This window comes from Phyllopteryx taeniolatus, chromosome 3 (assembly GCF_024500385.1).
Source record: "Phyllopteryx taeniolatus isolate TA_2022b chromosome 3, UOR_Ptae_1.2, whole genome shotgun sequence".
Lineage (NCBI taxonomy): Eukaryota > Metazoa > Chordata > Actinopteri > Syngnathiformes > Syngnathidae > Phyllopteryx > Phyllopteryx taeniolatus.
Window position 1 is genome coordinate 9,641,843 of NC_084504.1, and position 23,616 is coordinate 9,665,458.

At 42.9% G+C, this 23,616-nt stretch overlaps 1 protein-coding gene across 4 annotated transcripts in view; it reads right to left on the reverse strand.

Moving 5' to 3' along the window:
* The window catches only part of antxr2a (ANTXR cell adhesion molecule 2a), a 122,471-nt gene that overhangs the window by 56,520 nt on the left and 42,335 nt on the right, over positions 1–23,616 (reverse strand). For all 4 annotated transcript variants that reach the window (XM_061766884.1, XM_061766883.1, XM_061766885.1 and 1 more), the window contains 2 exons: positions 8,873–8,951; positions 8,215–8,310 (listed from right to left, as the gene is read on the reverse strand). In XM_061766884.1, the coding sequence (XP_061622868.1) occupies positions 8,215–8,310; positions 8,873–8,951 (175 nt within the window). The remainder of the gene's footprint in view (positions 1–8,214; positions 8,311–8,872; positions 8,952–23,616) is intronic.

The following is a 23,616-nucleotide window of genomic DNA, read 5'->3' on the forward strand; positions in this document are numbered from 1 at the left end:
TTTAATGCCTTGGTTCTTAATATGAACAACCTTGTTGCAGGTGGCTTGACTTTGACTCTTTGACTGGAGGCAGAGGTTGATTACATGATGGTTTGAACTCGAACTTGCTAGAATATTGTCCAAACCATCATGTAATCAACCTGTATTTCTGCTAGTTATCGCAGCAAACAGGGGAGCCCAATATCCTGACTGCTGGGTTTGGTTACGTGACGTTATCGAGGGCATCTGTGACGTTAATTTCAGTCGACAGCAGAGTGCGACATTGCCCCTCATGGCCGCCGCCAGGAATAGTTGAAAATTGATGAATTTACTGTATCTGTTTAAATCTTATACCACAAACACAACACAGAATTCCGTGTTTAGACTAGTGTGGGGACACGGTGGACGACTGGCTAGCACATCTGCCTCACTGAGGACACGGGTTCAAATCCGGCCTCGCCTGTGTGAAGATTGCATTTTCTTCCCATGTCTGCGTGGGTTTTCTCCAGGTACTACGGTTTCATCCCACACCCCAAAAACATCCATGGTTGGTTAATTAAATTGTCCGTAGGTGTGAATGTGAGTGCGAATGGTTGTTTGTTTACATGTGCCCTGCGATTGGCTGGCGACCATTTCAGGGTGTACCCCGCCACTAGCCCGAAGATAGCTGGGATAGGCTCCAGCACGCCCGCGACCCCTGTAAGGATAAGCAGTATGGAAAATTGATGGATGGATGGACTAATGCAGGCACATACAACATACTCTTGCCCAAAATTTTTTTCCTTTTCCTTCCGCCTTAAAAATGAACTATATAGAGGGGGTTCATTGTTATTACCGTTAGCAACACATCAAGCGGGAGGCAAATGTGTCCAAATGTAGCTCCAATTGATCTCCGATTGCACTGGGCCTTTGATGCCGGCGCCATTTTGCGTTTCATTTCCACAAATAAATGACAGACAAAAGAAAATCAACACTCCGCAGCTTGTATGTGTGTGTGCGTGTGTGTGTGTGTGTGAGACCCCTCCGCTGGCTCTGCGCCGAGCCGGGATTTTGCGCCTCATTCCAACTTGCCGCAGACTGGCGAGGGGTATAAAGGAGGCTGGGGGGGCCGGGGGGGGGGGGTTTAAATATTAACAAGGCACACATGGCCCTCCTCTTGTGCCGCGTTCCCCGGGTGCGAGGCGACAGCAGCTCCCCGCACCAAGACAAACACAGCGGCGGCCAGACATGCTGCAGGGGGTTTACATTTTAATGCCTTTGTTGCCGCTCCAAAATATGCTTCCGTCTCATGCTGGACGCCGACCCTGCAGGTTCCACCCATGCCAGGTAACGTCTTTCTGGTGAAGGGGGCAAGAGGGGGTTTGCGTTCGTGGCTAGAAAAAGCAGGGACACAGGGAAAAAGAGCGCCATCTGTGCCCCCCATAATCTGTTGTGGATTTTTCTAAAGTGGCTGCGAGTGTTTTCCAAAGGGCTTGAGGGTACGCCGAATTTACTCTAGCACAAAGTACAAGCGGCTCTCAAAGAGAACAATGGAGGAGGTCGGACTCTCACACAAATTGCAACTACAGAAGTGATAAGAAAAAGAAACTGAGGGGCCGCGAGTCGTAACTTTGAGATCGGCAAAAAGGTCCTTTGGATGGGACGGTACTTGGTGTCGGTATGCTCTGTATGGTACCGCAGTTTTTCAGTCTTTGTGTGGACGCTACATGTGGGCATGCCTGTTGCAGTATCGTGGTTTCAGAGTATCATGGTACTGCAATTACGGCTATAAAATGTATTATTTTAAATGTTTTAAACTGTAAAAACCTTTTCTAATGTGCACGCTCTGCAGGTACATACAGTCGCCTCCAAAAGTATTGGAACGGCAAGGTCAATTCCTTTGTTTTTGGCTATACTGAAGACATTTGGGTTTCAGATCAAAAGATGAATATGAGACAAAACTTCAGAATTCCAGCTTTTATTTCATTGTATTTACATCTCGATGTGTTAAACAACTCAGGACAGAGCACCATTTGTCTGAAGCCATCCACTTTTAAAGTGAGCAAAAGTATTGGAACATGACGGGTGTTTCTAGTTCACAGCTTCACATCTCTCACGTTTCTGTTATCAACTGCTGTTGATACCCTTCGCCGACCAGGACATTCTAAATTGTTGTATTGGCTATGCCCAATGTTTGTGCAATAACTCTGATCGATTTTCCCCTCTTCTCTCAGCTTCAAAATGGTTTGGTTTTATCCCATAGACAGCTCTCTGGTCTTCATGTTTGCTTAACAGCAAATGCAGTTTTCACAGGTGAAACCCAAAGCCAAAAACAAGCAACATCTAATGTTTAAGCAATCAATCTAAAAGGCAACACCTGAGCAACTAGAAACACCCATCAGTCACATGTTCCAATACTTTTGCTCACTTTAAAAGTGGGTGGCTCCAAACAACGTGTGCTGTCCTGAGTTGTTTAACACATACCATGAAATAAAAGCTGGAATTCTGAACTTTTGTCTCATATTCATCTTTTGATTTGAAACCCAAATGTCTTCAGACTACAACAAAAACAAAGGAATTGATCTTGCCGTTCGAATACTTTTGGAGGGGACTGTACACTATTGTCATCTTTATTATTTTTGTACTCCATGTGCACAAACAAGTGCAAATACTGTATGTATTTCCAGTTTATTTGCTGAAGAAATGTGACATGACATATGATACATGTTTTAAACAGCATCAAAAATAAATATTTCAAAATTGACAAAATTCACTCGTTTGTGTATTTCTACTTCTTACGGAATCAGTATCAGAGAATTAAAAATCGATATCGAATCGAATCGCAACCTAAAAAAATCGAAATTTAATCGAATCATGAGGTTCTTAACAATGCCCAGCCCTTAACAGTAAAAGTACTTATTTCTCAGAAAATGATTAGCTATTTCTTTGCTTTTCTCCTCTTTGTGAGGTAACGTTAGAGCGCAAACAAACTTTTGTTGCCCAAGCTAGTTATTGTATGTAGTTACCTGCCTCGGTAGTAAGTCTATAGTATTTATTTCATCAACTGTAGACGTGCTAACTCTTGTAGCTGGTTGCAAATGTTTATTTCAAGACAGCATTACAATAATATCTTAATGTTATCTTGCAATTTGTTGGAGATTGATGAGTGGCACTCGTAAATGTGATTTTGTCTTGGAGGAATTACACGTTTTGTGTATCTTGTCTCTACCAAGATAAAAAAAAAAGTACCCAAAAATCCCAAAAGAGATAACTAATGTAAGGGGAAAAGTTGTCGGACTCACTGACTGCTCGCACCAAAGACAAGAGGGAGAGGGGTCGTGTCCCTTTGCCTGTAATTACCCCCCAAAAAAAAAAAGAAAAACAGCCATACCGCTGATGGAAAGTTTAAGTTTTTTTTATAACTGTAGTATACCTTGAAACCGGCAATAGGGCTATGACTACACTCGACCCACTTTATGTTAAGCTTGGGTCAATTGATCATGCCCGCAGAGCGAGGTGCAAAGCATGACCAATCGACCCACATTTAAACGAATTATTTAACAGGTATTGTTTTTGTTTTACATTTTTGTAAGTTTGAATTTGTTATACAAATTTGATACTACTCTAGTGTCACGTGTTTACAATTAGTCTCGGAGTAAGATGCAGTTTACCATTTGAAAGACGTGTTTAAATAATGGATAGCTTGAAATAGGTTATTTATTCTGTGCAGTAAAATTTTTTATTTATGCTGACAAGCTAAATAAAGGCAATGTTGAGAGAGAAAAAAGTTGATGTCTTTATGCACAAAACACATACTGAAAATGTACTAAACCGTCCCAAAAAACCATGTCACGGACCGTACCGTGGGTTACCTGTACCATAACCGGTAACTCTTTAATAGTATTCTCATTTAGTATCTGTGTGTTTCACAGTTTGAGCCGTTCAATAAACTGCTCTCAGTGCATGGGGGACTGTGGCTCTCCTTTCCCACATGCAAGGGCATTACAGTACCTTAATAACTCCATTTTTGTTTTCACTTGACTGGAGCTGCGGCATATCCGAAGTTTCCTCATTTCCTCAGAATATATGTGCAAGAATGAAAGAGGTGGAGGGGGGAGAGTGAGACTACAGGGATAAGAGATAGCGAGGGTGGAGGACTTCAAATACTCAGGGTCAACAGTCCAGAGCAATGGTGAATGTGGTAAGGATGTGAAGAAACAGGTCCAATCAAGTTGGAACATGTGGAGGGAAGTGTCAGGTGTGTTATTTGACAGAAGAGTCTATGCTAGGATGAAGGGCAAAGTTTATAAGACAGTGGTAAGGCCAGCCATGATGTATGGCTGAGAGACAGTGGCACAGACAGACAACAGGAAGCACAGCTGAAGGTGGCGGAAATGAAGATGTTGAGATTCTATCTCGGAGTGACCAGGTTGGATAGGATTCGAAATGAGCTCATCAGAGGGACAGCCAACCTTAGATGTTTTGGAGACAAAGTTAGAGAGAGCAGACTTCGAGGGTTTGGACACGTCCAGAGGAGAGAGAGTGAGTATATTGGTAGAAGGATGATGAGGGTGGAGCTGCCAGGCAAGCGTGCTTGAGGAAGACCAATGAGAAGGTTGACAGATGTAGTGAGGGAAGACATGAGGGCAGTTGGTGCTAGAGAGGAACATGCAGGAGAAAGGCTTACATGGAAAAGGATGACACGCTGTGGCGACCCCTAACGGGACAAGCCCAAAGGAAACAAAGAAGAAGGCGCTTTATTTATTTATTTTTTTGCTAAACATTTCATTGAAAATCGAGGGTGCATATTACATAGTACATACTGAGAATGAAAATTACCCAAATTAGGTAGCCTTAAGATGAAGAAAACCAATGCATTAAATTTCCCTGCAACTACCTCTTAGCAATATTACATTGTATAGACGTATACCAGTACCTAAGGATGTTTGACGTAACACAGCATGGGAATTAGCGTCTTAGTTTACAAGACGGAAGAAACACTCACCCATGAATTTCATCTTGGACACGTGCAATTAAAATTCCTGAGACTAACTAACTGCCCCCTCCTTGAGCCGTCACCTTATCGTGGTGGAGGGGTTTGTGTGTCCCAATGATCCTAGGAGCTAAGTTGTCGGGGGCTTCCCTGGTAGGGTCACCCATGGCAAACAGGTCCTAGGTGAGGGACCAAACAAAGCACAGCTCCCAAAACCCCTATGATGAATACAATAAATGGAAATAGGTTTCCTTTGCCCATACGCGAGTCACCGGGGCGCCCGTCTGGGGCCAGGCCTGGAGGTGGGGCTCGAAGGCGAGCACCTGGTGGCCGGGCCTGCACCCATGGGGCCCGGCCGGGCACAGCCCGAAAGGGTAACGTGGGTCCCCCTTCCCATGTGGTCACCACCTGTGGGAGGGGCCATAGGGGTTGGGTGCAGTGTGAGCTGCGTGGTGGCCGAAGGCAGGGACCTTGGCGATCCGATCCCCGGCTACAGAAGGTGGCTCTAGGGACGTGGAACGTCACCTCTCTGGCAGGGAAGGAGCTGAGTTGGTGTGTGAGTTTGAGAAGTTCCGACTAGATATAGTCGGGCTCGCCTCCACACACAGCTTGGGCTCTGGTACCAGTCCTCTTGAGAGAGGCTGGACTCTCTTCCACTCTGGAGTTGCCCATTGTGAGAGGCGCCGAGCAGGTGTAGGTATACTTATTGCCCCCCGGCTCGGCGCATCTACGTTGGGGTTCACCCCAGTGGACGGGAGGGTAGCCTCCCTCCGCCTTCGGGTGGGGGGGACGGGTCCTGATTGTTGTTTGTGCCTATGCACCAAACAGCAGTTCAGAGTACCCACCCTTTTAGGAGTCCTTGGAGGGGGTGCTGGAAAAAGTTACCACTGGGGACTCCATCGTTCTGCTGGGGGACAGTGAGACCTGGAAGGGTGTGATTGGGAGGAACGTAACCCCCCCGATCAGAACCTGAGTGGTGTTCTGTTATTGGACTTGTGTGCTCACCACAGATTGTCCATAACGAACATCATGTTCAAGCATAAGGGTGTCCACACTTACACTTGGCACCAGGACAACCTATGTCGCAGTTCGATGATCGACTTTGTGGTCGTGTCATCAGACCATCGGAGAACGATTTCCGGACGGCTTTGAGGAAATTCTGGTCCACCATCCAGTGTATCAGGAGGGGAAAGCAGTGCACCATCAACACTGTGTACAGTGAGTGTTGGATAACACTTCAATTTTTGAGCATGGTCCATCCTAGCAATTTTGGGGTATGTATATGAAGAAGGAAAATTCAGCTTTTGTGAAAGAGCGGCTTTGGGGGTGGGTATCATGGATCGGATTATTATGAGTGTATTATATGAGAAATTACGGTAATTGACTTCGAGCTATAATTGTCATTCCAGTGGTAAACTAGTCATTCCAACCCCATCATCTTGCGTTTTCTATGCCTCTGACACAATCTCGAAAGCCAGGAATTTGCCAGGCTGCATTTTCTCCAAGAAAATACACAAAGGGCACAAGCAGAATTAATTCTTTGCTCGCTGAACTTCGCTTTTATCCCAAATTTTGGTTAGGAATTTGGCACAAGACAAACATAACAACCACATCAAAGCACCTCAAAGGAAAGAAAATGGCCTCTCTTGTTGGGAAACTGTGTTAAGAGCACAGAGCAACCTATGGACCTCAGCCGGCTGGCCGCTAATGTCGCCTAGCAACGGCACACAAAGAAGCTCAAAAAGGAAGCAAAGATGGTGACCAAAAGATGGCAGCCGCCTGCCGGTGACAGATTGCGTGAAAGTGAACAAAATCTTTTGTTTGCGCGGCACCGGCATCACGGCACTACCTGGGGGACCGACGTCATTAATAATAAGCGCAGAGATTGATGGCGCTTTTTGTCGGATTTGCAGCCGTTGCTATGCTGTTCTGTTATCAGTGTGTTTGCTAATCCCGTCATTCGCACTGTTTCAGTCACAATGTTTGGAAGACAGAAACAAAAGAACCATTTACGCTGCTTGTAAAAAAAAGTCACTGACCAACTGTCACCCTAATGTATTGAAATCAGTTGTCATGTTCTGTGTGAAAAGAACCGACAATGCTGGGACCAACGTGACCCAGCGAAAAGCCCCTTTTACACTGTATAAAACATTCTTCTGTCGTTTTTCCAAGCGTCACTGTTCTGTTTAAAAGGTCGGTAGATTGGGGGTACAAAGTTGATCCAGCGATTGTAACCTGACTGTCTTCCTGTTGCGTTGAACGCAGTTCCCTTTTCTCTGTGTGGAATGGTAGGTATAATGCGACCCAGAAAAAGCTGCTTTCAGACTACCTGTAAAAGCTGGCATTTTTCCAGCGTCGCTGTTCCGAGTAAAAGCCACCAATATTGAAAGGGGGCCATGAAGTCGACCCAGAAATTGTTATTGACAGTCATCCTGCAGTTATTCCTTTCTATGTGAAAGGTGGGACTGATGTGACTCGGCATAATCCCCTTTTACGTTGCCTGAAAAATACATTGTTTCTGTATAAACAGCATCGACGTGGAATGGTGGGTGGACCCGGCAATTTTCCGCTTTTGGGGATACTAGTAGAGGCGGGATAGTGTTCCTGTGTAAGGGGCCGCCGGGACACGGATGTTGAGTTCCACATTCAACACTCACATCTCCTGCCCTGTTGTGTTGAAAGTGGTTGTTGCTGTTCTGTATGAGAGCCACAGATATGTGGGACAAATGCAACCCAGCAAAAAAAAAAATAATAATTTTAAAATAAATTTAAAAAAAAGCTTCACACACCACCTGTAAAAGCTGGAACTTTTCCAGTGTCACTGTTCTTTATAAACGTCACTCACGTAGAATAGGGGTATGAAGTCAACCCAGCAAAAATCCGTGTAAAAAAAAAAAAAAGATTTTTCCCAGCCTGTTTCTGTGTGAAAAAGTATTATTCTTCAATGCCGGAACCAGGTTGTTACCTTTACCACTCCATACTCACTTCCTCCGCCAAGTTGTTGTTCTGCGTGAAAGGCATCTACACAGAACTAGGAATAATGGAACAAGGCAAAACGTCCCTTTCACACTGCCTGTAAAAGCTGTCATTTTGTATTGTTTTTTTCTGTGTTTTTGCTCTATATACCCATCACTGACATCAACTCAACAATTTTTCGCCTTTGGCGGTATTTTCAGAGGCAGGATTGATATGATTGCAGGATACCAGGTCCCTTTGCCCTTTTTACGCAGTCAGTCTAGAATTGTGTGCTTTAATAGACTCACCACAGTGCAACATAGGGGCCAGAACCACCACATGAGGGCCAGAGCCACCAGAGCAAGAAGCACCAGGAACACGATGGCCACCACCAGACCGTTGGACTGCAAACATGTCTTCATTATTGTCACTGTCTCTTGTCTTATCACAAATTAACAGATTGGCACTTTTTGACTTACAAGTGCCCTGACTTACCAACTGTGAGCCAAAATATGAGAATTGAGTGAGCTGGATGGAGTAAGCAGTAATTTGTATCTGATGTGGTACTTAGTGGAAAGCGTGTTTTGCAATCGTGAGAAAAGATGGAGTGAATAGCTAACACCATGTAAAAAGGCAGATGAAGTTCAACTCCAGCCATGCGGTGAGTAAACATCGCTCATGCCGCGTTTCTTCGAAGTTTTTTAAACATTATTAATAATATTAATAAATTATTATTTTGCCATCGAAGCCCTTTGTCAGTCTTGTTTCTGTTGTTTTACAGTTTGAGGTGTCACAAAAGCCCAAAACATGCGGCTCAAAGTCATAGTTCTGCTTGAAATGCTTCATTTCGCAAAAAAATTGCGAAAAATGGAAATTGAGTTGCTATGCGAGTAATTTGAGTTAAGGAATAAATTGAACTCGTAAGTCAAGGTACCACTGTATTTGTATTCAAATAAAAAAACTCACACAAGTAGATGCGGTGATGGTGTACGCACTGGAGATGAACGACTTGCCATTGTTCAAGCTGATGAGTACATCCATGGTCCTGGGAACAAACAAATGAGTCAATTTTGCTTTATTTGATGCTTGGAGAAAAAAACAAAAATCAGCAAACTCTCACTATTAAAATAAATAGTTATGACTTTCCTGACAGGTGTCTATTCGACGGAAGATGTTTATTTATTCATTTATGGAAAAATCACTTCCTTTATTTGTCACACCAAGTTGAAATTTATTGTAAAACTGTTGCATAAAACAAAAGAGAATTAAATTATTGTATATTTAAACACTAAAATGTTCAACCGAACCATATCATTTCATCTGATGAAAGTCTGCTAGCTGAATTCTAACATATGATGGAAAACGCCATAGACATTCTAACACAAGCATCAATATTACATTAATTCTAAACCTTCACAATTGCTAAATTAACACAAATGGAGCACCAACACATGCAAACACAGCATACAACACTACTCAGGCAAATATTCTCTCTGTTCTGTGGGGGGAAAAAAGCTATTTATGGATCTGGAATGTGGTACTACACTGAAGGGGAACAACTCTAAACTCGGACTTGAGAAAGTATTTAACTAACAGAATATTCTTAAGTAGTATTAAAAATCTACAGTATATTGGGGTCGCAAACAATGAACCACAGCAAAGTGATCTAACAGTGTAAAATGAAAACAATTTCCCCCCCTAGCTAATTTAACAGTATTAAGCGAGAGGGGAGGCATCAACAAGTTGAGCAAAAATCGTCATCAGAGTGCAGTGGGAAGTGGAGGGGTGCTGTGGGGAGGGGGTCGGGATGCCGTGCGCTGGTTAAATATTTAGCGTGTAAATAAGGGGTAAGGTGCCAAGGCAGCAGAATATTTATGGGGGGCGTAATGGACACACGGTCTGCTCGTTCATCTGTTGGGATCCACGGGAGGATTGGCCGCCTCAGGCCAAATCCAAAAGCAAAGAGACCTCTCCTTGTTAGTATTCTGCACTCCAGGCCCGGGCCTCGCCATTCGGCAACACGCCTCCTTTCTCCTCTCCTCCTCCTCCTTCTTCTTCTAGACCTTTTTTGTCAGGCAGAGGATTTGAGGCGTTTCCGAGCTATCCTGAATTCTCATTAAGGCAACGGTAACGGAGTGTAATAGACACTTGCGGTGCCGTTCATCATTAGGGTTTTAATTGCGGGCCATTACGCACCGCAACCCACGCCGCCCACCTAAATAAGTCATAGTACTTTGTGAGGCTTGCTACCGCACACCAGCTCAACATTCACTGATTTTGCCACACTTGGCTATGCAAATGAAAATATATCAAATAAACTACCCGTACTTCAATCACTTGAAAAAACGATGACATCACCATCATCACTGAGTATATTTACAATATTATTAATATTAAACCTCTCAAAATTGGACGTATTACATACACGTGATGGTAGGCTATTTAAAATCTAGAAAAAATATTTTTCAAAATTGAAAAAAATATATAGTGAGAAAAAATTGTTTTTTACTATACATATATGATTTTTATGATAAGTCCCATCTATAATAACACTCGCTTTATGTTGCAAGTCAAACTAACCTCTTGAAGTTGAAAATTTTTGAAACATATTGCCTAGTGAGGATAAGCGGTAGAGAAAATGGATGGATGGACTGATGTTTTAATGTTAAAAATAATATGTGGCAAAAAATCTTAATATAGACAGTATAGACAGTGGAATCTCAGGTTACGAACCTGGTGATATATTATTATTATATATATATATATATATATATATATATATATATATATATATATATATATATATATATATATATATATATTATTATATATATATATATTTATTATATATATATATATATATCAATATATCAATCAAAAGAAATTTGCTGCAAATTGGCCAACAGAGAAATACATCTTTTAAATGACAATGTGGTGTCCCACTTTCAGATTTTTTTTTCTGAACAGAAAAAGAAAAGTTTCCCTGGATCAGTCTTTTGTGCTACAATCAACCAATGAATTGGAAAAGAAACAGACAAAAGAAAAACGACCTGAATCAGAATTTTCTCGTGTTATTATGGAAGAAGGCTCTTCTTCAACGAGAAGCGATAATCCTCCTCCTCTTTCACCTCCCTAGTTAAAGTTAATGCGTAATAAACTGCGATCATATTTCTTTATAATACTGTATTTTCACTTATTTCTATATTGCACTATATTTTTAACCACACACTGATCAAAAAAGGTAAGCATTATTTAATTTGGGGGGATGGGGAAAATTACCTTGGTTTAAGAACGTTTCGGGTTACAAGTGGGGTCACGGAAGCAATTAAGATCGTAACCTGAGGTTCCACTGTATTAGGTGCGAATGGTTGGTTTTTTTTGTATGTGCCCTGCGATTGGCTGGCAACCAGTTCGGGGTGTACCCCGCCTCCTGCCAGATGATAGCTGGGATAGGCTCCAGCAGGCCCACGACCCTAGTGAGGAGAAGCGGCTCAGAAAATGGATGGATGGATGGATGTCTCAAAAGTATTCTCTGTCAATTGACTGTCTGTTGTCGTACTAGAGCAGCTCCAACTACCGGAGACAAATTTTTAACATACTTGGCAAATGCAGATGATTCTGATACTGTAACACGTCACATTATTAAACCTCTTATTATGTTGTGGGTCAAATTTACCTCAAAGTGTAAAAATGTTGAAATCTATATATATATATATATATATATATATATATATATACATCTCTACTGACTCTCCTGTTTGTTATGGGTCAAATTGACCTGCAGTTAAAATATATATATATATATATATATACATATATAAGATTTCTTGATAGGAAAAATGTATTCCGATGTTTTTTTATTATTATTACACATATTTTTGAAATTATTATGTATTTTATTTTTCTTTCACCATCTTGTCATGCTCCCGGTCAAACAAGTAGTGTTCAAAAGAATCAAGGATAAAACCTGCTCTGCTGGCGTTATGTTTATACTTTTCTTCTTTTTAGTAGATTTTATTATTATTATTTTTCAATTTTAGAATTGGCCAGCACCACCATGCTCCCACACCCCCATACAGGGCATATTAAAGAGTGCAGAATGTGTCCATCCCTTTGTGGCATGCAAAGGAAATCTGAACTCTCCGTGTTGGATGTGACAGCAGAAGTTCATTAAGCCAATTAATTTAACCTGAATTGGTGATAATGGCGGGCAGGTTATTAACCAGACAGGAGGGCTCCCATGTGAGAAACACTGATGAATGCCGCCCACCCCCACCCTCACCTCAACTAAATCCCACCACCTCCTGACACAGCTGGACATCCCAAACGCAAGCATCATCAGCAATCTTTTTTCCCCTTTTACCTCATGAGCTGCAGTACATGGTTTATGATAGTCATTTTTAATATTTGGACTTGCTCGTGTACGGTGCGTTTAATGATTCTATTAGACCAGCAACCAATGTCACATTTATGCCCTTAATCAACAGCATTAGTGATAATAAAAATTATTTTCTCGATTAATGCACTAGTATGAATGTACACCCTCTTTGACCAAAATTCATGGGGCACAACTATAGTAACTGTTATAAATTTATTTTCAGATTTACTGTTCAACAAAAAAATGAAATAGACTTATTTCATTAAGAATAATGTACTGTATGAGAGCACCCATCAAAAACTAGAAGCGAGCCCATCCAGGATTGTGAAGTGCTTTAATGCAGATTATTTCGAATTCTGTGAGCGTCAATACGGACTCTTTCTATTTAGGCGAGCTTTAGCACGAACAGTTTCCAAATTTGGTGAGCTTTACCACTGACTTTTTCCAAATTTGGTGAGCTTTAATGTGAACTCTTACAAATATCGGTGAGCTTTAATCTGAACTCTTTCTGTTTCTGTGAGCTTTAATAAGTACTGTTTTGACTTCCAAAAGCTTTAATGCATACTGTTTCCAAATTCAAGTAGCTTTAATGAAAACTCTTAATATAGGTTATCTTTAATGCAAACTCTTTGATTTCTGTCAGTTTTAACGTGGACTGTTTCGATTTAAGTCTGTTTTAAAGTGGACTGAATTTTGGCAATCTTTAGTAAATGTAGTTTAATGTGGACTCTTTCTATTTTTATGAGATTTAATGCAGACTCATTCCAATTTCAGGGAGCTCTGATCCAATCTCAACTTTGGTGAGCTTTAATGTGGACTCTTTAGATTTTCCATCCAGCCATTTTCTGAGCCACTTATCCTCACAAGGGTCGCGGGAGTGCTGGAGCCAATCCCAGCTATCATTGGACAGGAGGCGGAGTATACCCTGAACTGGTTGTCTTTAGATTTTGCTGAGCTTTAAAGTGGCCTCTTGGGATTTAATGTGGACTGTTTTGAGTTCAATCAGTTTTAATGTGAACTTTTTCAAATTTTGGCAAGCTTTATTCTGTGAGGTTTAATGTGGACTCTTTCCAATTTCGGTGAGCTTTAATGCAAACTATTTTAAGGTCAGTGAGCCCTCAAAAACGGACAACACTGTTTATTCATTTGAAGAAGTACCACCCAAGTGATTATGTGGAAAGCAAAAAAAAAAAAAAAAAAAAAAAATACAAAAATAAATTGTGATTGCAGTCAGTACAGCCTGTCACTCTCTGTTGCTCGCACGAGTAGCATTCTACTACTAGCGGTAAAATGTCAAAACTAGTTATTCTGTATTAATATTAAATATGATGTACATTTGAAAGTGACAATAATTTTAACAGGGTATGTAGCATCATAACTGGAGAATGATAATGTTTACAATTCAAGGTATTTTCACTATCCCTGAGGGGGCAGTTTGTTTATTTTGTATCTTGTACCTCCAAAAAATACTCAGAACTTCAAACTAGCGTTATATTTTTCAACATTAGCTGCACTGTTTAGTGAAAATTGTTCTTATATTTTTGTACATGTATTTTATTTTCTTAGTAAGTATGCTAATATCATGGGGTTAGTGTTATAATTATTGACTATAAGGAGTGTTGTTAACAAAAGGCGTTAATAAAATGTTGAACTACTTCTTTACTTCTATTCAATTTCAATACAGGCTATTTAAAAAACGTTTAAAAAAATTGTGATAATAATTAATAAATAATAAAATTAATCATGATCTTTTGCCAGACCGAACAACCCTACAACAAACACATAGGTTTGACAATACAAGCTAAAAACATTCAAATAATGTCATAATACAACAATCAACAGTTTTACAAACCAAAATCCAAACTCTTTAAAACCAAATTAAATGAAACATCGACAGCCTGATGTCTCAGCCTCCAAGCTGCTAAAAAGTCCTTAAAAAGTGTTCAATGATGACAAATTAAACCAACACACACGTGCCAGCGAGTATGATCGCACGAAGGCTGCAATGCTATCGCACGAGGACTGTGTGAGGCCAAACTTTATGGATCTTAAGTAAAACATCCATTCGTCCATTTTCTTCCGCTTATCCGAGGTCGGGTCGCGGGGGCAGTAGCTTTAGCAGGGAACCCCAGACTTCCTTTTCCACAGCCACTTCCTCCAGCTCTTCCGAGGGGATCCCGAGGCGTTCCCAGCCAAGCCGAGAGAAGTAGTCTCTCCAGCGTATCCTGGGTCGTCCCTGTGGTCTCCTCCCGGTGGGACGTGCCCGGAACACTTCACCAGGGAGGAATCCTGGAGGCATCCTAAACAGATGCCCGTGCCACCTCATTTGGCTCCTCTCAACGTGGAGGAGCAGCGGCTCTACTCTGAGCCCCTCCCGGATGCGCGAGCTTCTCACCCTATCTCTAAGGGAGAGTCCGGACAGCCTGCGGAGGAAACTCATTTTGGCCGCTTGGATCCGGGATCTTGTTCTTTCGGTCACGACCCACAGCTTGTGATGATAGATAAGGGTAGGAACGTAGATCGACCCATAAATTGAGAGCTTTGCCTTTCGGTTTAGCTCCTTCTTCACCACAACGATATAAAGTCTATGGCCCCTCCCACAGGTGGTGAGCCCATGGGAAGGGGGACCAACTTTACCCTTTCGGGTTGTGCCCGGCCGGGCCTCATGGGTGCAGGGTTAGGCTTCGAGCCCCACCTCCATGCCTGGCTCCAGAGGGGCGCCCTGTTGACCCGCGTCCGGGCAAGGGAAACCTAGATCCATTTGATTTATTCTTCATAGGGGTTTTTGGTGCCTTTGTCTGGTCCCTCCCCTCGGACCTGTTTGCCATGGGTGACCCTACCAGGTGTGTGAAGCCCCAGACAACTTAGCTCCTAGTATCATTGGGACACACAAACCCCTCCACCACGATAAGGTGATGGCTCAAGGAGAGGTAAGTAAAACAAATTTTTCTTGTTGCTGTTGTTTGTTTTTGTGACTTCTCTCAGTTTGCATCTAACATAATACCGTACTATCGAAATATATTTAAAATTAGGGCTGCACACACATACCCATATTGCATGTGCCATTTGGCTGGTAAAAAATATGCTAGGCCAGTGGATTTTTTCATCTACCAGCCAACTTAGCCGGTGAGTCAAAAAGTTAACTTCAGCCCTGTCTGTGAACCATATCACCTGCACATTACTTTGTTGTCATTTAAGTTAAGATCAAGTGTTTTATATTTTTTTTTTATGTTGTAATATTAACAGAGGTAAACGTCTTTAATTTATATTAAAGTTACAAATGCAACATAAGTACATTGCCTATAAGTTTTTGTTGTTTTTTTAATATATTTTGATGCTTTTTATAAAAACGTGCCAATAATTGAGAGTAGCCCGAGAAAGGAATTGCAGCTGTTTGGAGTCTCCGAGGTTGCATTCTTGAGCGACGGCTACCCGAGAGGGCAGCGAGTCGGCTCGTCGAAGGATCTGTCAAGAACGCGACAGAAGATGATCCGGATGCCATGGAAGACGCTAAGCCTTGCCGATGCCGTACATCTGGACGTGACGGCAAGGGATTCAGGACGCGCTAATGGCTTTCAAACTTTCCCGTAAAGACAGGAATATGGAGGAGGCTGAATAATTGACGGCGGAGCATATGCGAGAGCTGTCAGCAGGCATCACTCTGCTGGGACTTCTGCTGACAGCGGAGAGAACCTCCAGAATGTTACGGAATGACAGACGTGCACGTTGGACTCCTGACAGATGATACAGAATTCATAAGTATTTTACATGCGACACACTTTGAGTGCCTTAGCTTCAAATAGGAAAAATTTTTTGGAACACAAAATTTACAGGATCATTAGCTCTGGATAAGCTATGCAGGATAAAGCAATGCGGGATAAAGCTATGTGGGCAAAAGCTGTCCAGTATAAAGCTATGCAATCATCTGCATAGTCACTTGGCTCTGGATAAAGCTTTGTGGGATAAAGCTATGTAATATACAGCTATGCTGTCATAAGCATTGTCATTTGGCTATGGATAAAACTATGACCAGCTACAAGTGTACATGGTGTACATTGGCTCCGGATAGGTCATTCGCATAGTAATTTTTTAAGCCATTTGCGATGTGGTCGTTTGCATTAATATTTGTCACCAGATAAAACTATTTGGTGATCTGCATAGTCATTTGGCAGCGGATAAAACAACATATAGCTATGCAGTGGTCACCATAATGTGGTTGTCCAGATATTCATTTGGCTCCAAATAAAGCTATAAAGATATGATATCATCCGCAAAGTTGTTGAGGCTCCACAAAAAGCTATGTGGTTGTCCGTAGTCTTTTTGGCAATTTAAAGAAAAATGCATCCAAACTAATCGGGAGAAGCCTCATCTCATCATACAACAAGACAATGACCCAAAACACACTACCAACACAACAAAGGACTTCATTGGGGAAAAAGTGGAAGGTCTTAAGACTGGCCAAGTCAATTACCAGACCTTAACCAAATGGAGCATACATTTTACCTCCTGAAGAGGAGACTGAAGGGAGAAACTCCCAGAAATAAACAAGATACAACAATAAACTGCATGAGGCTGCATTAAAGCCCTGGAAAAGCATTTCAAATGAAGAATGCAACAGTATGGTGAAGTCGCAGACTTGATGCAGTTATTGCAAGTAAGGGTTATACCACCAAATATTAAATGTTATTCACTTTAAAGTTAATTTATTCATGTCTGTTCCAATACTTGTACTCACTTTACTCACCAGGGGGCATTGACTGCGAGTGGACCATGTTCCGCGCCTCCATTGTTGAGGCGGCCGACCGGAGCTGTGGCCGTAAGGAGGACAACAGTGGTGACACCAGTGGTGACGGATGCCGTCAAGCTGAAAAGGAGTCCTATCGCGCCTTTGTGGCCTGTGGGACTCCGAAGGCAGTTGATGGGTACCGGCTGGCCAAGCGGAATGCAACTCTGGTGGTCGTTCAGGCAAAAACTTAGGCATGAGAGGAGTTCAGTGAGGCCATGGAGAAAGACTTCCGGACGACTTTGAGGAAATTCTGATCTACGATCCGGCATCTCAGGAAAGGGTAGCAGTGCACCATCAACACTGTGTATGGTGGGGATGGGCACTGCTCAATTCGACCAACACACCTTCCCATGAGGAAGCAGAGTCTGGGATCTCTGAGGCGGGCTCTCCTATCTCCGGGGTTGAGGTCATCAAGGTGAATAAAAGCTGCTGGGTGGCAAGGTCCCAGGGGTGGCTGAAATTCACCGGGAGTTTCTAAGGCTCTTGATGTTGTGGGGCTGTCCTGCTTGACACACCTCTGCAATATCACATGGACATTTGGGGACAGTGCCTCTGGATTGGCAGATTGGGGTGGTGGTCCCCCTTTTTAAGAAGGGGGACCGAAGTGTGTCTTCCAACTACAGGGGTATCACACTCCTCAGCCTCCTTGGTAAGGTCTATTCAGGGGTGCTGGAGAGGAGGGTCCGTCGGGAAGTCGAATCTCGGATTCAGGAGGAGCAGTGTGGAACAGTGGACCAACTCTACCCTCTCAGCAGGGTCCTCGAGGATTCATGGGAGTTCGCCCAACCAGTCTACATGTATTTTTGTGGACTTGGAGAAGAGTGTTGGACTCCGCCAAGGCTGCCCTTTGTCACCAATTAAGTTCAGAACTTATGGACAAAATAAGCGTGGCCAAGGCGCTAGAGGCGGTCCGGTTTGGTGGCCTCAGTATTGCATCTCTGCTTTTTGCAGATGATGTGTTTCTGTTGACTTCATCAGGCTGTGATCTCCAACTCTCACTGGAGCGGTTCGCAGTCGAGGGTGAAGCGGTTGGGATGAAAATCAGCACCTGCAAATATGAGACCATGGTCCTAAATCGGAAAAGGGGAGAGTGCTCTCTCCAGGTCGGGGATGAGATCCTGGCCCAAGTGGAGGAGTTCAAGTATCTCGGGGTCTTCTTCATGAGTGAGGGACGAATGGAACGGAAGATTGACAGGTGGATAGGTGCAGTGATGCGGATTTTGTTTGGGTCCGTTGTGGTGAAGAAGGAGCGAAGCCGAAAGGCAAAGCTCTCAATTTTCCGGTTGATCTACAGTCCCCTCCAAAAGTATTGGAAGGGCAAGGTCAATTCCTTAGTTTTTGTTGGAAACTGGATACATTTAAGGTTTCAGATCAAAAGATGAATATGAGACAAAAGTTCAGAATTCCAGCTTTTATTTCACGGTATTAACATCGAGATGTGTTAAACTCAGGACAGAGCATATTTTGTTTGAAGCCACCCACTTTTCAAGTGAGTAAAAGTATTGGAACAGATTTTATGAAATTAAATTAACGTGAATAACATTTAACATGTGGTGGCATAACCCTTACTTACAATAAATGCATCAAGCCTGCGACCCATTGCCTTCACCAGACTGTTGCATTCTTCATTAGAAATGCTTTTCTAGACCTTTACTACAGCCTCTTTCAGTTCTTGTTTGTTTATAGGGGTTTCTCCCTTCAGTCTCCTCTTCAGGAGGTAAAATGCATGCCCTATTGGGTTAAGGTCCGGTGATTGACTTGGCCAGTCTACGACCTTACACTTTTCCCCCTGATGAAGTCCTTTGTTGTGTTGGCAGTGTTTTGGGTCATTGTCTTGTTGCATGATGAAGCATCTCCCGACTAGTTTGGATAAATTTTTCTGTAAATTGCCAGGCAAAATGGTTTTGTAGACTTCAGAATTCATTCTGCTCCTGCCATCATGAGTTACATCATCAATATAAACTAGTGAACCCATTCCAGAAGCAGCCATGTAAAGCCCAAGCCATGACATTACCTTCACCATGCTTTACAGATTAATTTATGCGTTTTTGGATCAGAAGAAGATCGTTTCTTTCTCTATAGTTTGGCCTTTCCATCAATTTGGTAGAGGTTAATCTTAGTCTCATCAGGCCATAAAACCTTGTTCCAAAACCTTTGTGGCTCATCTCTGTACTTCTTTGCAAAATCCAATCTGGCCTTCCGATTCTTTTTGCTGATGAGTGGTTTGCATCTTGTGGTATGGCCTGTATAGTTCTTCTCTCCAAGTCTTCTTCGAATTGTGATACGTTCATCCCTCCGTGTCTGGAGGTTGTCAGTGATGTCACTGACTTTTGTCTTTGGGTGTTTCTTCACAGCTCTCACGATGTTTTATCAACTGCTGTTGATATCCTTGGCCGACCTGTTCAATGTCTGTTGCTCAGTACACCAGTAGTTTCTTTCTTTTTCAGGACATTCCAAATTGTTGTATTGACTATGCCCAATGTTTGTGCAATTGCTTTGATTGAGTTTCCCTCTTCTCTCAGCTTCAAAATGGTTTGCTTTTCTCCCACAGACACCTCTCTGTTCTTCATGTTTGCTTAACAGCAAATGCAGTTTTCACAGGTGAAACCCAAAGCAAAAAACAAGCACTATCTAATGTTTAAGCAATCACTTTAAAAGACAACACCTGAGCAACACCAATCAGTGACATATTCCTATACTTTTGCTCACTTTTGTCTCATATTCATCTTTTGATTTGAAACAAAATAATTGACTTTCCCGTTCCAATACATTTGGAGGGGACTGTACGTTCCTACCCTCACCTATGGTGATGAGCTGAGGGCCATGACCGAAAGAACAAGATCCTGGATCGAACCGGTCGAAATGAGTTTCCTCCTCAGGGTGTCCGTGCTGAGAACCTTGGTCATCCGGGAGGGGAGAGTAGAACCGCTGCTCCTTCACATTGAGAGGAGCCAGATGAGGTGGCTCGGGCATCTGATTAGGATGCCTCCTGGACGCCTCCCTGTTGAGGTGTTCCATGCATGTCCCACCGGGAGGAGACCCCGGGGACGACCCAGGACACGCTGGAGAGACTATGTCTCCCGGCTGGCCTGTGAACGCCTCAGGATCCCCCCAGGAAGAGCTTGATGAAGTGGCTGGGGAGAGGGAAGTCTGGGCTTCCCGCGACCCGACCTCGGATAAGCGGAAGACAATGGATCGATGGACGGATGGGAATGACTACGCTGATGGCCGCGTATGCCTAGATCAGACTACAGGATTTTATCAATGATATTGGCCCGATTAGCTATCGCGGGCGATTTCTGAGATCGGGTCCAACATACTTTGTCGGGAACGACAAAAGCTTTGTTTAGTGTGACATAAGACACGATCAACGATTTGACCCTACAATAGCCCTATGACGCCAAAATAAAAAGTCTATTTTAGATTTTTGGGATATATTCTGTGTAGTGTGACAAGTCAACAACAAGTCTCCTACAGCACACCTTGACATTGCATGTTTTTGTCCTCTATTTGTTCTTTTTTCCCCCCCCAACAATGCCGCAGCGATCAATTGTTTGACAACAACTTGTCGTCGCCATGGTAATGGATTTATCCGGTTGTGGTGAAGGGTGACACGTTTTCTGGTCACGCCTCCCCAACAGTGTTTGATTTGACAAGATGAAGCCCAGTGATCGTAAAAGACAGGATACGGCGGTATTGGAATACATGCCGTGTAGTGTTGCCACTGTCTCACCGAGATACAGCAAGATTTTATGGCAGTTATATCCTGAGATGAATGGGTATGCAGATGGCCACATAGCTTTTCTCCAGAGCCTAATGATTATGTGGACAACCGCATTGTTTTATCCTGAGTCAAATTGTGGATAGTCCCATAGCTTTGCATAGCTTTATCCTGCACAAAATGACTATGCAGACTGCCACATAGCTTTATCTGGAGAAAAACGACTAAGCTAATGAGGCTACGTAGGTGCTCCTGTAGCTGTCTTTTTCATTTAATCCTAGCGAGAAACAGTCAAAGTTGCACACGCTAATGTTCTCATGAAAACAAAGGAGCGCACAAAAATAGGAAATGTCTTCACATAGCAGATGGGAGCAGCTGACCCCACAACAACACCAGTCTTAATAATTGACAAGCTTTAGCATTAGCACTAGCATCATACCCGCAGGTGTCAACGGGGCTCCTCTGTTATCTTTTAACCCTCCACCCACATTGGGAAAACACCAGGTAAGGAGATGACAGTGAGGGGCCCCTCCCAACATCCGTCCAGGCATGGGTCCCCGAATGGGGAGTTGGGGGTGGGAGCAGATGCCAGTATTAAGGGGACGACGCCCCAGCTGTAGGGGCAGATGATGCCGCCAAAGTGACGCCAAGATGTGGGGGACCTTCCCGAAACGCGAGCCCCCCACCCGAGTGTGACGGAACATGCGGAAAAAGGGCGGGGGAGAAAACGCTATGTTCCCTTAAATGACTGCAGTCGGAGTTTACAGGCACGGGTGGCGCCCAGGCCGACAGATGGGGAGCAGAGCACAGGCGGCAGGAGTGGCAGGAGGGTCCCACTGCCGGGATTGTCAGAGTGGTAAATTATTTAGAGAACACGGGGGGGCTGGCATCTGTCACGTACCATTTCTAAAAGCTAACCCTAACGCAGCATATATGTTTATTCCACTGACTAGATAGCTCTGCAGCATAGTCATTTGGCTGAACATAGTCATGGATTAAGGTATGTGGTCGTCCGCATAGTTATTGGATCAGTATAACACTATGTGGTCGTCCGCATTTGGCTCTAGCTAAAGCTATGTGGTAGTCGAGATAGTCTATGTGGTTGTCCGCCTAGTCTTTTGACTCTGGATAAAGCTATGTGGTCATCCGCATAGTAGGGGTTGAAACAGTTTGTTGATTAATCGACACGTCAACTTTGCCAGTGCGCAATGACGGTTATCGCTTGTGGTTGACTAAGGTTGACTAATTGCCACTGACATGTTTTGGACATGGACACCTAGCTTACAGGTGTTAGGTTCATGTAGCAAACTAGCAACGGTGCCTCAAGCGTGTGGCAATATTTGATTAAAAATGAGACTGGTAAGCAAGGTCACCTGCAAAATGTGCAAGTCTATCCTGAAATATAAGAAAAGCATAAGTGCTGCCTGTATGCACACCCTTTTTAAAAGGCTAATGCGAAAACTAGCTGATGAGCTGTAAATCCTCACCACCAAACGCCCTCCTGTAACAGTAAAAAGACGGACAATATACTCTAGCGTCTGCTTACACAATGACACGGAGGCAAGCCATGGTAGATTAATAACCTCTTATTGTGCGGGCCAGCCAAGGAGGTGTGGTTTCTGTTTACTTCCACAACTTGCAAACAGAAGTGGAGCAGCAAAAGGACGACTCCGATCAGCATTTGTCACGCACATTCCTGCCATGTTAGTTTGAGGAAATACGCACACAGCTAATCAAAGAGATCAATGGGAAATTTATCAAAATCTCTAATCACGATCATATAATCGGCCAGCCCTTCGTTAAAGGTACCTGAATGTGATTGGATGGGTGTCCAAAGTCGGGGGTGAGGTGTTAAGGTCATTGGAGCAGCCAGGGAGTGAGAGAGTGAGGGAGGGAGCTTTTGCACAGCAATTATTTTTATTTTATTATGTTTTTACATTGGCGCACACAGTCAGTTCAGAAAAATATAAATGATGTCATCAATTAGTCGATGGTGACTGAACTATCATCACCTTAGCATTAACTACAAAAAAGGGTACATCAAGCAAGAATGGGAAAGAATTCCACCTTCAAAGCTTCAACAATTAGTGTCCTCAGTTCCCAAACGTTTATTGAATGATGTTAAAAAAAAGGTGATGTAACACAGTGGTAAACATGACCCTGTCCCAGCTTTTTTGGAACATGTTGTAGCCATCAAATTCTAAGTTAATGATTATTTGCTAAAAACAATAACGTTTATCAGTTTGAACATTAAATATCTTGTCTTTGTAGTGTATTCAATTAAATATAGGTCGAACATAATTTGCAAATCATTGTATTCTGTTTTTATTTATGTTTAACTTCATTGGAATTGGGGTTGAAGTCTAAGTGGTTGTCTGCATAGTCAATTGGCTCCAGATAAAGCTATGCAGTCGTTTGCATAGTCACTTCACTCTGCATAAAGCTATGTGGTCATCCACATAGTCATTTAGCGCTGGATAAAGTTTTGTGGTCGTCTGCATAGTCATTTGGCTTGAGATAAAACTGTCCAAATTTGGCTCTGGATACAGCTATTTGGTCATCCAAATAGTCTACAGTGGAACCTCAATTTAACGGACCCCAATTTAACAGACTTCGGATTTAACAGCAAATAGTGTCCAGTTGGAATTCAAGATCAACCCTTTCATGCACCAGTGAGGTAAGTTTGGCTAAGCTATAAAAGCTTTCAAATATTTTATATTTACTTACAATAACTTTGAACTGTGCTGGTGTTTTTAGGCCACCAAGAAAGTGCTTCAATTTAACTGACACTGATTTAACGGACCCTCACCCTATTGGCCCGTTAC